At 41.5% G+C, this 16354-nt stretch overlaps 3 protein-coding genes across 4 annotated transcripts in view; 1 reads left to right on the forward strand and 2 right to left on the reverse strand.

Annotated features, from left to right (window-relative positions):
• The window catches only part of LOC306833776 (ciliary microtubule-associated protein 3), a 68516-nt gene extending 58975 nt beyond the window's left edge, over window positions 1–9541 (reverse strand). The window contains exons 1-5 of one of the 2 annotated variants that reach the window (XM_079359299.1): window positions 9227–9541; window positions 8890–8988; window positions 8237–8367; window positions 8024–8141; window positions 7037–7100 (exon numbers count right to left, since the gene is read on the reverse strand). In XM_079359299.1, the coding sequence (XP_079215425.1) occupies window positions 7037–7100; window positions 8024–8141; window positions 8237–8367; window positions 8890–8988; window positions 9227–9376 (562 nt within the window). In that variant the 5' untranslated portion in view covers window positions 9377–9541. Of the gene's footprint in view, window positions 1–6941; window positions 7101–8023; window positions 8142–8236; window positions 8368–8889; window positions 8989–9226 lie in introns of those variants that run through there. The other variant, XM_079359298.1, reaches the window with a different exon arrangement.
• Window positions 2599–6936, forward strand: taf8 (TAF8 RNA polymerase II, TATA box binding protein (TBP)-associated factor). The gene is made up of 8 exons (XM_079359297.1): window positions 2599–2796; window positions 4102–4261; window positions 4513–4611; window positions 4697–4759; window positions 5069–5193; window positions 5290–5437; window positions 5518–5660; window positions 6485–6936. Exons 1-8 carry the CDS (start codon window positions 2746–2748, stop codon window positions 6623–6625), a joined length of 930 nt encoding a protein of 309 aa, XP_079215423.1. The 5' UTR covers window positions 2599–2745; the 3' UTR covers window positions 6626–6936.
• A 333-nt stretch (window positions 9542–9874) lies between the features above and the next one.
• On the reverse strand, window positions 9875–15170 carry atp6ap1b (ATPase H+ transporting accessory protein 1b). Its single transcript, XM_079359534.1, has 10 exons — window positions 14939–15170; window positions 13763–13883; window positions 13007–13081; window positions 12693–12886; window positions 12571–12608; window positions 12386–12471; window positions 12079–12305; window positions 11961–11996; window positions 10979–11213; window positions 9875–10854 (listed from the first exon to the last, which is right to left on the reverse strand). The coding sequence occupies exons 1-10, from the start codon at window positions 15109–15111 to the stop codon at window positions 10642–10644; spliced, it is 1398 nt and encodes a 465-aa protein (XP_079215660.1). The 5' UTR covers window positions 15112–15170; the 3' UTR covers window positions 9875–10641.
• Window positions 15171–16354: the final 1184 nt, after the last annotated feature.

Consider the following 16354-nt stretch of genomic DNA (forward strand, 5'->3'; position numbering starts at 1 on the left):
AGGAGCACTATTGAAGGTTTAATTTTAGCAAAATTTACCGACAACGTTTGAGGGAAGTCTGTGGCCCAGAAAACTGACTCATTCAGCCCCATTTTATCACCCCAGAGTTAAAGTTCAAGTGTTGACCGATAAACTGCAGAAACAGTCGAAGGACTTTCAGTTCTTCTTTTCTGTGTTTTGAAATTTTTTTACAATTCTGGATTTTTTTTTTGTTACTCAATGTCTCATTTTGTAAAAACAAAAGTTGTAAGTTAATGTTTTCAATAAGAATGCTAACTTTAGCAGACCATGTGGTTTGTCTTGCTAGGATACATTTAGCATATTAACCAGTTGGAGTCCAAATGTTTACGATGCTAAACTGTTTTATTTTGGATACCATGTTAAACTAAGCAAGTTGGATAGTTAACAAGGTCAATCTTTTTACTTTAATGTGTTAACATGTTCACTCGTTTTTAGACTTCAACCGTATTTATCCCAGAGTCACAGCTTGGTGACAAATTAGCCATGACCATCTCATAGCTAAAGTTTCAGCTAGGACATGGACAAGCTCTGGAGTGCAGATGTTGCACAGATGTGTAGATTCGTCTTGGCCAGTTGTCTTTTTCACTCAAAGAAGATGACCCACTTTTCTTTCTGTGACAAAGATCAGACACATTTCACAACTGGCTCGCTTTGACTTAAGTCCCTCCTCTACCAAAATGATAAAAAGAGGTCAAAAGGCAGACTGTCACATGAACACAAAACACACAAACATAAACTTGCTCTATTGTCATCACCATGGTCAGAACACGAGCCAGTGCACGCTGTGATTGGACTCCATTCAGACTCTCCTTGAATGCCTGTTTGGAGGGACTTTTGTTGATGTGTCTACTGTAGAACATCATGATGTTGCATGCAATGTTTGTACCACAGGGAATACTTGGAAACCCCTGCCCTTTACCCAAACTAGCTGTAATCTCCAATAGTGATTGCAGCTGCCTCATGAATATGCATTATGACCTCGCTCCAATTGTGTTTAAATGGCAAGATTTTCTCTCTTTTCTGTCTGACTTCGCAGAAGGAGGAGAAGGGAGCGCTTCAGTAAAGTGAGTATTTGCTTCTTTTTTTCTGGCTCATAGAATCAACTTTATTTTTCACATTTATCTGACAAGACTGATCCTTTTACTTCACCAAAAAAAAAAAAAATCAAACAGAACAACATGGAGACCATCAGAGAGATCATCCCATTTGCCAAAGAAATGCTAAACGAGAGGCCCAGTCGACGAACGCTTCAGATCTACATGCTTGGATCCGCTCTGGCAATGTTTGGAGCAGTTGGAAGAGTTTTTCAAACAGTTCTTCTTCCATTCGTGGTGCTGGAGGAGACGGTTGAGGACACACTTGCAGCTGACCTGATAATGGAGATGAAGCAGATGTTGAAGTTACATCCTACCTTGGTTGAGCCTGAAGTTGCAGACGAGCTGGAGACAGAATGGGTCCAGGACAAAGGCAAACATTTGATGATGCCTCTGCGCAGGAGCTCAGTAAAACGCGTGCATGCTTCGTAGAGAAACCATCTTCTCTGGATATAAATGTACACGACACTTACATTGGCCACAATAATGGTAATACATTAAATGTGACTGTGTGGAAATATGTTGTGAATGTCTAATTTTCTTCATTTTAGAACTAGCTGATAAAATTCCCATGTAACCTGCATTAGTCTGAGATGTGAGTGCAGATTATCATGTCAGCTGTGGGTTTTCAGAGGGCTGCCATGAGGCGGAGTGTAAAGAGATCATCAGGTGGGAACCCTCCTTTGGAGCAGAGGTGTTTCGATGACAGGATCGAAACACCTCAAGGTGGCTTATCATCAACATCTGGCATCACAGGTGTGCTCCCCTGTGCTTTATCCCCCTCTCCTCGTCTTGATGCTGCGGCTGTTTTGAGGCCCAGGTAGTGTCTTTTCTCTTGATCCAGAGCCAAAGACTCGTCTGTTTTAGCAGCTCTGGAGAGCGCTTTGCTGGTTTGCCATAAAGGGCTTGACCACAAATTTTTGATGGCTGTTTTTTTTTTTTTTTTCATCCAGCGACTGATTAAGGTCAAGATTTATTATATCTACATTCTTATGTAAATGTTTTAAGAAGACACAAGCAAGGATCTAGATAGGACAAAGGAGCAGCTTGGAGTCCGATGGGTGGCAGTGGACACAGGCAGAAAACATTTTTTAATACTAAAAGTAGCTGTTTTTGCGAGTTCTAAGCAGCATCAATAGACATTATCAAAGTAAATGTTGTAAACTATGTAAAATAAAAGGTCATGCATTGGTAAATAAAAAAAGGTTGTTGCCTTTTTAAAACAAACATTGCACATTTGATTGGTTATAATAGCCCTAAACTAGCACATTAACACATTAATGTAAAGTGAACTGTAAATTAAGTGCATCATGTGATTATTTGGCTCTTCATCTTATTTATTATTTTTTTGTGTTTTATCGCCACCTGAATATCCAATTAAAACGTTTTCAAGGGCAAAAATACCGCAGTTGTAATTCTGCATACAGACGCTAGATGGCAGGAGCGGGGATATTGGATTGGAGCGTGGATTATTTCCGGTCTCCGTCCCGATGGACGGAAATGACGACATAAGTTTTACACCGTGTGTTTACTAACGGTCGTCAGACGTCCGTCCCATGTATCGCAATAATTTCAATTAAAGAGTGAAACCAGTTGACTTCAACAAGCAGAGGAGAAGAAGTGGGAAGAGATGGCGGACCCTGCGGTGACGTCAGGCGGTTCCTTGAACACAGGAGGAGGGGTAAGAACAGAGCTGAGGTGGATGTAGCCATGCTAAGCTAACAATCAGAGCTGTAAACAAGGATGCATGTACATTAGGTTTTATATATCTCCTGTATGAAAGAGTTGGACACCTTAACATGTGAATGTGCTTAAATGTGGAGGATATGTCTGTCTTGTTTTGTTTACATTGAGATATTTACATGTAAATGTGAACTTGTGCTGCTGTAGTTTCAGTCTGTCAGATAAATTACAGAAAAAGAAAAACGTACTAAATATTCCTAGAGTCCTTATTTGTGTTGGTCTCTTTGTTCTTCCACACACATCTACAAAAAACAGTTTACAGGAAGGGCAAAGATAGCAACATAGCACCGCAGATATAAAACTAAAGATATTAGTACTATGTCTAAATGAATGGATAAACTATTATAATGTGATATATTTTCAAAAATATTTAAAAGATTGCATGTAATGTAATATAGAATAGACACGAAGGTGCTCTGTGGAGTTTTTGTAGAGAGATGTGCAAGTTGGAGAAATTCACAGTTTATGTGGTATCATTAATAAAGTATATATATTAATAAAATGTTATAATGTTCATAAAATCTACACACCAACTGTCCTCAGAGGAAAATGAGGCAGCCTGTTTGAAGATGAAATACTACAAGAGAAGTTATAGTGGGCCACAACAATAAAAGTGAAAGTCTCCTGGTGGCTTTTTATCTACAGACAGAGTCCAGGGATCCTTTTTTTTTTTTTGGTCTTTGAATAAAGTTTGTGTATTTATTTAGCTAGCATCGAATTGTTTCACTTCTCCAACCTTCAAACTTTACTACCAAATCTACGTAGTGCACCTTTAACTAATCTTTGATGTTATGTTCTCGTGTCTGGAGGAATTATTTTTTATTAATGCTTCATGAAATAAATAAATAGTCTTATCCGCTGTGTCTCAGTGGAAGAGTTGGTCGCTTCTCAACTGGAAGGTCAGGGGTTCGATCCCGAGCTCCTGAAGCCTAATGTATGATGTGTCCATAGGCGAGACGCTTGACATTTAATCAATGAGTTAATATTGATTGAAAGCTTTGAGTGGTTAAAAATCTAAAAAAGCATTTTTCAAGCTCAATTCAATTTACTGTTCAGCGTTCAGTGTTTCTCCTTCAACATGGAAGACATTTTAAAAGGTCATTGTGAAGAATAGACTATTTTTATTCCCTGTGTTGACTGTGGTTTGGTTCACGTGGAGGGTTTTTTGTAGCATGGTATTATTTTGTGCCGTGACAAGCCTGTGATAACATTTCTTTTATGTCATTGTGTTTGTTGTTGTTAGCGCGGGAGTAGCAGCAAAGCAGCGACCAGCGCTGCGGAGAACTACCACCTGGCCAGACGTCGCACCCTGCAGGTGGTGGTCAGCGCCCTCCTCACAGAATGTGGCTTTGAGAGCGCCGAGAAGGCCGCAGTGGAGACGCTCACCGAGATGATGCAGAGCTGTAAGTGTCAGTCACACACTGGAGGATGTCGTGAGTTTCCCTAAGAGTCATTTTAAAATGTGATGCATCAGAATTTATTTACCTCATCACCTCTTCAACTTTTCACATTTGTTCTTAATACGTCAGATGTGATGGTTCAGTTTGGGCTGAGATACGTGTGTTTGTTGATTTTTCATTCTTATATGTAAATTATTTACCATTTAAAACCAAATCCTTTTTCCAAAACACTTTTTTTCTTCTTCTTCTTCCAGATATAACAGAAATAGGCCGATGTGCTAAAGCGTACTGTGAACACACAGCCAGGAGCATCCCGACCCTGTCAGACACCGTCATCACACTCATTGAAATGGGTCAGTACTCACAGACGCAGCGTTAAAGGCTCTCTACTGATAACACAAGGTTAAAGACTAAGTATCATGTGATCTGTCACCGCAGGGTTCAATGCCGACACTCTGCCTGTGTACGCCAAGAGGTCACAGAGGATGGTTATAACTGCCCGTAAGTACGCCCTCTACTCCTCGTTGGTCCCCAAAGTCTGCAGATTTGCTTCTAAAATAATAATAACAACAAACTTACTGGATAATTTAAAGGTCTGTAAACAAAATAAATCCACCGCTCGAACTCAGGTTCTGATAAAAACTGAATTTATCTGAAGGTTTGACAGCATTGTAGGCAGTTTTTTTCTCATAAACGTAGAGAGGCCTCCGAGGACAAAGGTTGGGAAAGATAATACGTATGTTAGTTCTCTCATTCAGATATATGAAGAAAAAAACGTCACTACGTGACCCACTTTTTCTTGAATTTCAGCTCCCGTGACGAATCATCCGGTGACCCCCAAAGCTCTGTCAGCCGGCCAGAAACGCACTCATCCAGCTCACATCCCCGGCCACTTCCCAGAGTTCCCCGACCCTCACACCTACATCAAAACACCCGTGAGTTCCACTCTTCCCTACTCAGGATCCTCTAAACACACCTTCATCACGTGTAAGTGAAGAGAAATGATGCCCCGTGTTTCTTTCTGCTCTCAGACGTTCAGAGAGCCCGTGTCGGACTACCAGGTGGTGAGAGAGAAGGCGGCGAGTCAGCGGCGAGACGTGGAGCGGGCACTCACGCGCTTCATGGCCAAAACCGGAGAAACCCAGAGCCTCTTCAAAGACGACATCACCGCCTTCCCATGTCAGTCATCCTGCCAAACATATCTCTGTTGTTCCAGTCAGTCTTTACTGATACTGAAATCCTCCTCTTGGCCTTTTCAGTAATTGCAGCTCGACCGAGCACCATCCCGTATCTCAGTGCTCTCCTGCCCTCAGAGCTGGAGCTGCAGAGTCTGGAGGAGACAGACTCGTCCGAGCAGGACGACCAGACGGACAGCGAGAACACAGCAGGAAACAACATCGCTGTAAGTCTTCAGGGCCTGATGTCCACGCAGGTTGTCGATTTCTAAATTCAGTATCTGCTCCTTGGGATACCTTTGCCGTTTGCTGAATTTTTATTCTGCAAACTTTACAAAGCAGCAGCCAGTGTTTTGAAATTGGACTGCAGTACGCGTTTTAACCACCAGGTGTCAGAGTTACATATTGCTCCTTTAACCGTGTAATTATAAAAAGTTTTCTGATGTCATCCTTTCACAAAGATGATATTATGTGGTTAAATATCTCGGAGAACAGTCACTCCATCCATGAAAGAGCAGCGCAGGCCACGCAGAAGAATCCTCCTCGGTTTGTATAACGTCTCAGCGGTTACACGGCCAAACACTGACCCACTGTTGTTACGGCTCGGCGTCGCAGAGAAAGGAAAAGGAAAACTTTTTTTTTATATAAGGTCAACTTTTCTCGACTGGAACGCGGACATTTCAGGGTTGCATCCTCAACATGAAGCGTTACCATGGTAACGTCAGTCGAGGTTTGGAGAAAGCGTCTTTGTTTCATGGCGACTTGTGTTCTCCTTAATAAACGATCTTGAACTCTTGAGTCTTGAACAGATGTTCCTAATAGGAGCTTTGTGTAGTCGGCATGACTCTAAACTACGTGTTGTAACTTCAATATGAACTCGGGACACTTTGAACAGATTTTATATTTTGAAAATTGAAAAGGGAAACACGAGAGTAAGAACTCTATTCTCATCTAACTTTAGTCATATTCTCCTAAATCTCCAAACTTGACTTTACAGGTGAGTTTGTTAAAGTGTTCTCACAGTGGCTGTGTTTTTGTTTCCCCGGCTCAGGACGATCCCGGAGCAGACAAAGAGAACTCCATGCTTCCTCCCAGCGGTGTCGTTCCCTCCGCAAAGAACAACGACGACAACATGATCGACAACCCGTACCTCCGACCGGTCAAGAAACCCAAAGTGAGGAGGAAGAAATGAACCACCTGAACGTACAGACTCACAGTGGTTTGTTCCTTTAGCAGGAGGAGGAGCAGCACAGGCACACGAGCTGCTCGCCCTCCATGCTGGAGCCAGGACCGCTGTTGGCTTTTTTCTATACTGACTGACTTCTAATGAGGAGAACCCTTTTTTGTTTTCTTTTCTTTTTTTTTTGTTGAGCAAGCACTCACGTTGTTGGAAATGTCATTTTGTTAAAAACATCATAAAAAAAAAAAGCCCAAACAGGAAATGGAGACATGTTGTGAATAAAGAAATATGTTTCTTTAGTAAAAAGGTTTCAGCCCAGTCGATAGTTTTTACTGTGTTGTCCACGTCACAATCTCAGACAAATAATACAATAAAAGCAGCATCGTACGTCGCGGCAGGCTGTCGTCCGTCACCTCTGGAGTCAGTAGTACAAACTGAGGTAGGCCACTCTGCCCCTGTGCTTCGAGAACTCCCTCTCATTGTTGAGCTGAAGAAAAAACAAAAGGAAGTGGTGAGCTCTGCACCAGCAGCTGTGTCAAACATCAGCATCAACAGTGGCTCAGTCTGAACTGCAATATTAGAAAATGTGGGGACGTACACTTCTACCCAGCCTGGATTTTGGCGGGTAAATAACCACCCATATAAGAGTAGACTGTGTGTTTGGTCTTGGACACAACAAGATGAAAATCAGAAACTAACACCCCAATCACATCTGTGAGTTTTAATTATCGTACTTTTTGGAGTATTGATAGCATCCTATGAGGTTATGGAGTGGTGTTCAAGGTGCTGTTTCTGTTTTAGAGAATCTCTGAGACTGTGTGCTTGTAAAGTTTTGAATGAGCGAGCAGCAACTTGCAAGATGAAATCAAGTGAGACATTTTCCTGAACATTTTTCAGATGATTTGACTCGATGTAATTGCACACGGGCTGACAAACAATCCAACCGTCCTCTCAATGGAGCCAGTCTTTAAAAAAAACACATGTTGAATCGTCAAACTTCATCAAAAAGCTCTAAAGCACCAACTTGTGATAATTTTTTCAACCAATCAGATTTTTCTTGAAATGGAAAACGGTGCAGTTTGAACCTGAAATGGTAAAAGGCAAAAGCATCGTGTCATGAGAGCTCCATAGACGTTTCACTCTTTTTCACAGTTACATGTTTGTGACTCATCAGTTGAGAAGCAGCTCTCAGGTGGATTTAGTTATCTTATTAGTTAATGCCAGTGCATGGCTAGCTTTTTCTACCATTTTGCTAAGCTAACTGCTGGTTGAATTTTAAACACATGGTAAGGAAAACGTTGACGATGTTCTCAGCTAAATGTCGGTGAGAAGTCTTGTTCTAAATTTAAAAGAGTCAAATCTTAAGGGTTGGATTGGTCAGCTGCATGCAGTTCATCTTTCTCCACTCACCTTCACCCTGAGTGACTTCTTCTCCAGCTGAGGCAGTCTGGACCAGTCCGGGCTCCCAAAGCACATGGGCCACATCACCTTCCTGTTTGTCACTGCAACAGGAGCGTAGGTCCCAGGACTGGACCCCAACATTCACATCTGTCAGTTTGACTTCAGTGAGTGTGTGTGTGTGTGTGTGTGTGTTACATTGGCATGTGTGAGTGTGTGTCTCACCCTGGACTGATCTCTGTACGTGATGTGCTGCTGAACCTCTGTGTGTTTGAGTTGAAAGGGATTTTCCCCTGAGGGGGGACACTGGACTGGCTTTGATCCGGCTGGTACTTCGTAGGAGAAGGAGTCACCACCTGGAGATGGAAAATAAGAAAGTCTATTCCACATCCATAAGGTGGACACGCCTCCTCAGTGTCTCCCAGTGTCTTTGAACGTCTCATTTCACTTTACTAAACGCTCAGCTGACGAGTCCAGAGTCAAATCCACCTGATGACATCAAACATTTACCTTTTGAGCTGTTTGGATTTAGTTTTTCATACGTGACAAGTTCACATTTGTGTCTGAGGTTGGGTTAATGTTGAAACCTTCAATCTACAAGAAGGCGCTTACTTCATTTCAAAATAAAAGCAGAGTTGAATTAAGAAAGTATCAAAATTCAACTCTTTTCAAACAACACACACAGATTTAAAAGCACCTCACTGGTATTTAAAGACAACTTATACTTTGTTTATGACTTCACAAATCTCCACGTCTCCAAGGTGTTACTGATTGTAAGTGTATTGAAGGACTAATATCCAACCATGATCTCACTGCTGTGCTCTGAGTGCATGATGACACCACAGGTAACTTGTGTAGTGTTTATGTGGATCATGAACCTTTTTGCAGGGTGGAAAGCGAGCAGCGGTCCTTGCAGCGATGACGTATCCTCTCTTACTTTCTGTCTTCTTCTGTAAGTTGTACAGGATGGTGTCAAACTGTGAAGGAATGAAAACATTTAGAGCTTGATGAACAAATGCATGCATTCAGAAACATATCATGCAACAGCAATTTAACTAAGATTAGAAAAGCAGCACAATTGGTAAATATGGATTTGTAAATGTTACACAGTCCACATTACTGCACGTGCATCTTTTTGTGCTGTTTAAATGTGACAAGGATTGAATTGTTTTGCAGAAACAGATTGATGGACTTGATGATTAAGCAGATATCTACCTCGTGGTTGTCATAGCAACCAGGTCCCATATGTGGCTCGCGCTGTCGTGACGTTTCGTTTCCCAGCCGGTCGGGCGCGTGATAGGTGGGGAAAAGTTTCCTCTCCTGACAGCTGCCAAAAATGATTCTCCGGTTAGAAGCTGCTGACATCCTGGAAAAACAACTTCTGGGTGAAAAATGACAAAACAAACAAACAAACAAAAAAACCCGGAAAAAACAAACAAGAAAGTTAACGCTTGTTTAACCGCTGGTGTCGCTTCAAGCTTTCAAGACGTCGTCGTGTTTGGATTTGCTGTAACCATGGCAACGGTGATGACGCATAAATATGTGATTTGCATACCTTTTTGTCCTTAGTGCAAAAGATCAAAATATTGTACCAAACAAAAAACAATTAAATAATAATAAAAGAGTAATTCATTGTGTTATAGTGCACGTGCATGAGTTTAACTAAAGTGATGTGTTTATGAATTTGTGTGTAGATTGGTTTTGTGTGTCCTCTGGTTCAGACTGGCTGTGATGACTTTTACTGTTATATTTGACAATTTTTTCCCCCAGCATGTATGGGAGTTTTTATGCGTGTGGTGTGAGTGTAGGGTCTTCGAATTCAAAAAGCTTTCAAAAAATCCCCCCAAAACCCCCCCAACAAAATCACAGTTTAAACATTTTTATTTTTAATGAAAGACATTGGCACATTCATAATTTTGACAAACAGAACAGAGGTACTGTCATTATCAAACCTAAAGCAAGGGACAGATTTTGAGAGTGTGTATAACAGAGAAAGTTTTTTTTATACAAATAAATAATTTGTCCAAAAAAAAAATGTTATTGAAGCGGTGGCACTTTGTGATTTATCTTTGGAAGAAGTGAGAACTCAGCTAAATCCAAAGTAAAAGTATTAGCATACGTCTCAAAGGCAATTCCAAGGAGGAGAACAGTTTCAGAAGATACTGAGAAACAGTAAATTACTCTTGATATCCACAGCCAGTAGTCTTTTTATTACAGTTTTGAAGGGAAAATAAAAGGAAAAAACTGAGGTCTGAAACGGTCCTACAGCATTCAGCGACACATTCACGTCAGCACAGAAGGCATTCTCTGGTGATTATTGCTTTTTTTTTTTTTTTTTTCCTGCGGAGGGGAGGGGGGGGAATTCCCACAATGTCTGGCAAACTATGGCACACATTTATCTCCAGGCACATGCAGTGAAAAATCACCTCGCCTTCTTATTTGGCACTTGCAGATGAAGAGATATGAAATGGAATGTCTATTGCAAGAAAGCAGGATGTAAAAGACAGCCGTGGAGAGATTCAGGAAACAAAACTCGGAGGAAGAAGTCGGAGGAAACCGTCAGAGAAAAGGTCCAAATATACAAATGCAACTAGACGAGGAGGGGCAGAGGGGTGTGTTTGGGACAGCCTTCACTCCGACTGAGGCACTGAAATCGATGGCCCTTTTGGGTCGTCGAATCGATCCATGGTGTTAAGCTGCATGATCATGTGCAGACCATACACAAAAATGTACAGCATGAGCAGCGACGTCAGCAGCCCCATCCAAATCCCTGCAGTGAAGAAGCCGGCACAGTCACTGGCGTAGGAGAAATCTGTACTGTTGGCCAAACTGAAGCCCTGAATCTGCATCGTGAAAACACAGGGAAAAAAGAACACTCAATAAACGAGAGAAAGACTGAACATCACTAAAACATACTCCACATAATATTTGAGTCGCGGGATGTAAAAGATGCTGTTGTCTTTGTACCTGGAAGTCGACGAAATTCAGCCTCCACTGCGAGGCGTTTGCGTTGGTGCTGTTTGGGAAAAGCAAAGCGTCTCCGAAGCTGCTGACAGACATGCAGTGGAAGGAATACTCTGCAGGGGCGTAGATGCTGCGGCTCCCGAAAGACGCAGTCAGACTGTTAGCCTGGAGCTGCACAGAGTCCAGGCTGAACCAGTTCCGTGCAGACACGGGAAAGAACCGCTGACTCATGGCAAAGCTGCAAAATCAACAGAAGACTGGTGAATAAAAACGTATTAGAGGATGAAAGGTCAGAGCTCGAAGTGGCAACTATATTGAATCAAAGGCTTGACTGTTGAATAAGTGAACCGTTGATTTCATAATTTGAAAACTCCCTGTAGTGACGGCGAAGACCAAGACAGACGGAAAAACATGGCACTGTCCTGCTGAGACTTTTCCAGGATAAATAAAGAAAATAATAATTTTTTTTTTTTTTTTTAAATGAGCCGATTAAAAAACAACCTAATTTCCAAAATCACTCCCTGTTCACTTTCGAGTGAACACGTCATTGTGTAGCGGTGCCTGAATTCTTAATGAGCATGAGCATACCCTGTGTACCCACAATGCATTGTGAAAAGTAGTGCACAGCCAATGATGGTCCCTATCAGAGCGATATATACCATCATGCATTGCAACATAGAAACACAATAAAGTTCATGTCTGGAGCGTAAAAGATCATCAATGTCAGTGACACGAGACAGAAACAAGACAATGAGTCCGTGAGCGTCAATAAATGAGTTCTATTGCAAACAATTTGTTCATTTTTCTTTTTCATTTTGTTTTAATCCTATTTTATTTTTCTGATCAGCGCTTTGAGCCTCTAAAAGCGCTATATAAATGTAGAGTATTATTATTATTATTATCATTATTATCAACAATGTTTTATTCTACATCTAAAGATTCTACATTTTTATTATTTTATTTTAAGTGTTGTTTTCTCTCTTACCTTAGTGTATAGCCGGATGCATAGGTGAGGACGAGTCTGGAGATAAAACAGGAGAATTATTTCTGTCATATAACAACACTTGACTCCTCTTGACTCCTCAGACAAATAAAGGGCTCACAGTGAGTTGCTGTTGTTGCAGAAGGATCCCGTCAGCGTCGGCGTGTCTGCAGCGAGGTCGATCCACGCTCCGGCGCTCGACAGGCTGACGTTGAGATTCTGAGCCCAGAGCATGATACAAGGGCCTCCGGTTCCATTAAACATGATCGGAGGTTTGACGCTCGGCGTCACCTCCTGCAGCAAGGAGCGCCCGACAGGCTGACCCGATATGGAAGTCTCTGAAATCACCTGCAGGGACGACACATCAAAGTTAATGTGATAAAACTGCATGTCTTCATTGATGTGGCGAGCTTCACAGCGAACCTTACCCGTGATGGCTGTGATCCCGTGTAAACCGCGGTGTATTTGACCTTTTTGTCTTTCAGGACGCTCAGAACGTTCCCAATGATCTCGTCTGTTGAAAAGCAAAAAAAACTAACAAGTTACACCCCGACATATTAAGATAAAAGCATGTGGTCATAACTCAACTCTAAACACGTTGATGAAAATGTACCGTTGTCATGGAGGACTTCTTTGCAAGACTTGTGCGCGCTGTAAAACAGGAAAGGTTTATTTTCACCTGAGGAAACGCTCCTATGTACCAACATGATCCAGGCTTGAAAGCGCAGCTCTTACTTGGTGCAATACGGGAGATTGATGAGCAGCAGGTTGCTGGCGGATGAGTTGATGCTGAGATGTGTCAGAGTGTCTGCGTCTACAAGCAGAGGAGAAACGCCCAGCTCCTCCTGCAGCAGGGCGGGGATGGCGGAGGAGCCGGACCACTCTAAAGCCGGCAGCGTCACCGCTGAGGAAGACGTCTGCAGAGCAGCCTGGACGAGGGGGGGGGGGAAAGAACGATCAGTATTATCAGTCCAAAAAAAAGAAAAAAGAAAAAAAGTCACAATACAGGAGGACTAATGTCAGCTTTAAAAAAAAAAAAAAAAACGTACCTCAAGATTCTTAAAGGCACTATCCTGCTTGTTTCCAAACACACCGCCAAACACTGTGAAGTCATCTTTGCTTAACTGGAGGAAAGTAAGAAAAAGAAAAAAGATCTAAATCTAACAAAACGAGCAGAGAGGTGGCAACAATGAAGACAGCAGGCCTGGATACAACACACACACTGACACACACAGAACAGGATATGATGCATGTTGTGATTTACAGCTTTTTTTAACCAGGAAGAAAAAACGTATCGACTCTTTTTCAAGAGTGTCGTGGACACTGATGTGGGATGATGACCAGCTGTTCTTTATTCTTGAGAGTATTAAGGATCCTACAAGTTAAAACACTTTCAATTCAGCTCCTCAAAGATCCTAGAAAAACACACTCTGATCCCAGAGCTGTGGTTGTTGCTGTGAACTGCACCACGGCTCGGTTATCTTTCGAAACTGAGAAAACTTGAGCGCAGCCCGAGAAGACGGAAAAAAACGACGCAACATCTCTCCATCCAAATTCATCCTTCAGCAGAGAGAAACCATCCCAACGACGTGTTACAGAGGAAGTGTGAAAGGGGAAATAATACCAGAGCTCACTGTCACACCAGAATGAGAAGTCTGCTCCTCAGTGTCACATGGGACGACTGTGCTGCTACTACACATGACTCAGTGCTCCACTGCTTTACACGACAGACACATGCAGGATCGAGCTCCTCCTGTCCGACCCTCCAGTCCACTCCGTGTTCACTAAAGAGAGAGGAGACTGACCTTGTCCTGCAGGAACAACGCCACGGTGCGAGGGCCGGAGCCTAAAGCAGAGGTGAGGTAGGCAGCGAGCTGGTCTGTGGAGACGATGTGACCGGCTGCAGAAGGAGGCAGTGCTGGAAGTCTAATCATGTAGGAAAGAGAGAAAAAAAAAAAGGACAAATGACATTTCAAACTGTTATAAAACAAACAATCACTTTCACACATTTTCATTTTTGTTTTCAGTTTGGAGAAAATTTATTACAAAAATCTCAGTTCCCCCTGCAGACTAGCTGCTCCAAAAAAAAAGCACCTTTTAATAAACAGCTGCAACGTTATACAGTAAAGATGCCTCCATGCATTAAACGTCACTTACTCGTCTCGAGGGAAAAACACAACACCAATCATATTTATACACACAAAACGTCGTCACAGACCCCACATGCAGACAGCATTTAACATTTAAAATATTTTAAAAATAAAAAAAGCCATTAACGTTAATTTAAAAAAAAAAAACAGTTCCAAGAGGATGGGGTTGTCTCATATGTACTCAGCCTGGATTTAAAGGCGTTTAAAGAAATCAATGGATTATTATCTTCAGGGATGTACATTCATATTGAACCTCTTAGTGAGCATGTTGTTGTCAGCACGTACATTAATAAATGTCTTAGTGTTTAAAAGATCAGACCCTCCTTTAGTTAACCCTCAGAGAGGAACGAGACAAGAAGAAGAAGAAGAGCAGGAAATACAATCAGGATATTTAAACTATGAACTAACAAGTCTTGAAATAAACTACACACAAAGAACTAAACAGAAGAGATTGAGTGTCAAGTTTAGGAGGAAGCTTTAAATCCAGCTGAGTGTGTCTGACCTCTGAATACATGAAAGTCACACATGTGTGAGGCTGTTTTAATCAGGGAGTCATTTCAACATTGAGCTATAACACATATATTAAAATAAGAGTGAGGCTTTAGATAGGAGTGTGTCATGTTTTAAATGACTCCTGACAGACAAACACTGAGACGACCAGCCTGCTGATTTACTGTCATTTAGGATTTCTTGATGATCAGCCTATTTTAGTTGCAGTTAAGTAAACACACAGTTAGCTCCAAAATGTTAGCATTAGCCTGACAGTCAGCTGATCTCTTTGAAAAAGCTCAAACTGGACAAATAAGTGAGAAGAACAAAAGTTCTGTTTACCCATCACTGGACCATAAGAGAACCGGCACCTGGGCTGTGGAGCTCCCTGTGGAGAAAATGGCGAATAAAAGGGCAATAAATGCCATTAACCGCAGTCGACTCCATTCTGCCATTTTCGTTGACACTTTTCCGCAAAAGTTGTGCTCACGTGACGCGAGCCAGCTGACAGTCATGTGCGCAATGGGAGGAAAGAAAAAGACTTCCGGGTTCGTTCATTATTCTGCAGCTCGTGAGGGGAAGTCCGGCCCTTCTCCCAGAGCCGGATCTCTTTGGACTCGTTTTTGAAGCAATGACATTTTTTTTTTAACAAACTGATTTAAAAATATACTCCCAGACCTAAAAAGAAAAAAAAAAGACATTTTATTAATTTAACCAATTAAAACATCTTGTGTTCTCTATCAATAATAACTCACGTAATTATCAATCATAAAACAATACTGAATGAATAATAGTGTGTATAAATGATGAAACACTGCACTCTGTTTATTTGTATTTAAATGTTTTTTTTTATTGCATTTAATTTGTATCATATATTGTAATATTGTCCTCTTCATGCACATGCACACCTTTTATGTAAACACTGTAAAACTCTACTTCACATTAACCATCTGTTACATAATTACATATTACTATCAATCTCATCTCAGCACGTGTGTATTGTCATATTTAGCCTTGTGTATATTATTCTTTGATTATTTATTATTATTCATTTTAATGGGATACTTTGCACATTGAGGGCACAGCTCACGAGAAGACAGATCATTTGTGTGTGTTTACACATACATGGCCAATAATTATTAAACCTTTATTCAACCAGGAAGAGGAACTCATGGAGATCAAAAATCTCTTTTTCAAGAGTGTCCTGGACATATGAAGCTGATTCTGAAACCAAAATGTTTTTTCACCTTTTTTTCTTCTGTTCAGATTCACACTTCAAGTTGAGCTTCTTCCACTGTTTGGACATGACTGGTGGATACTCAGTACAGTGCTTAACACATGTGGTGCTATACAAATAATAAAACAAAAAATCTTTTAATGATTAATCCAACATAAACGGACATGTGATGTGTATGATGGAGCTGAACTTTGAGTTTATGAATGACAGGTACACCTTGCAACTGTCCACGGTGCTGATACACTTTAATCCTGAGACCCATTCATGCAAGTCAGCATGTTTTATAAACACACTATACGAATATAAGACGAACAAAGCAGAAAACAGAAGTAAAGTTTCAACTGTTTCTTCTTTTGAAACGGCCTATGTGTGTGTGTGTGTGTGTGTGTGTGTGTGTGTGTGTGTGTGTGTGTGTGTGTGTGTGTGTGTGTGTGTGTGTGTGTGTGTGTGTGTGTGTGTGTGTTTGGTCAGTAAGCGTATAAGCAACTCCCATCCACACAGCTGTGGTGGCGGAGGGATAC

This window comes from Symphodus melops (assembly GCF_947650265.1).
Source record: "Symphodus melops genome assembly, chromosome: 13".
NCBI classification, from domain to species: Eukaryota; Metazoa; Chordata; class Actinopteri; order Labriformes; family Labridae; genus Symphodus; species Symphodus melops.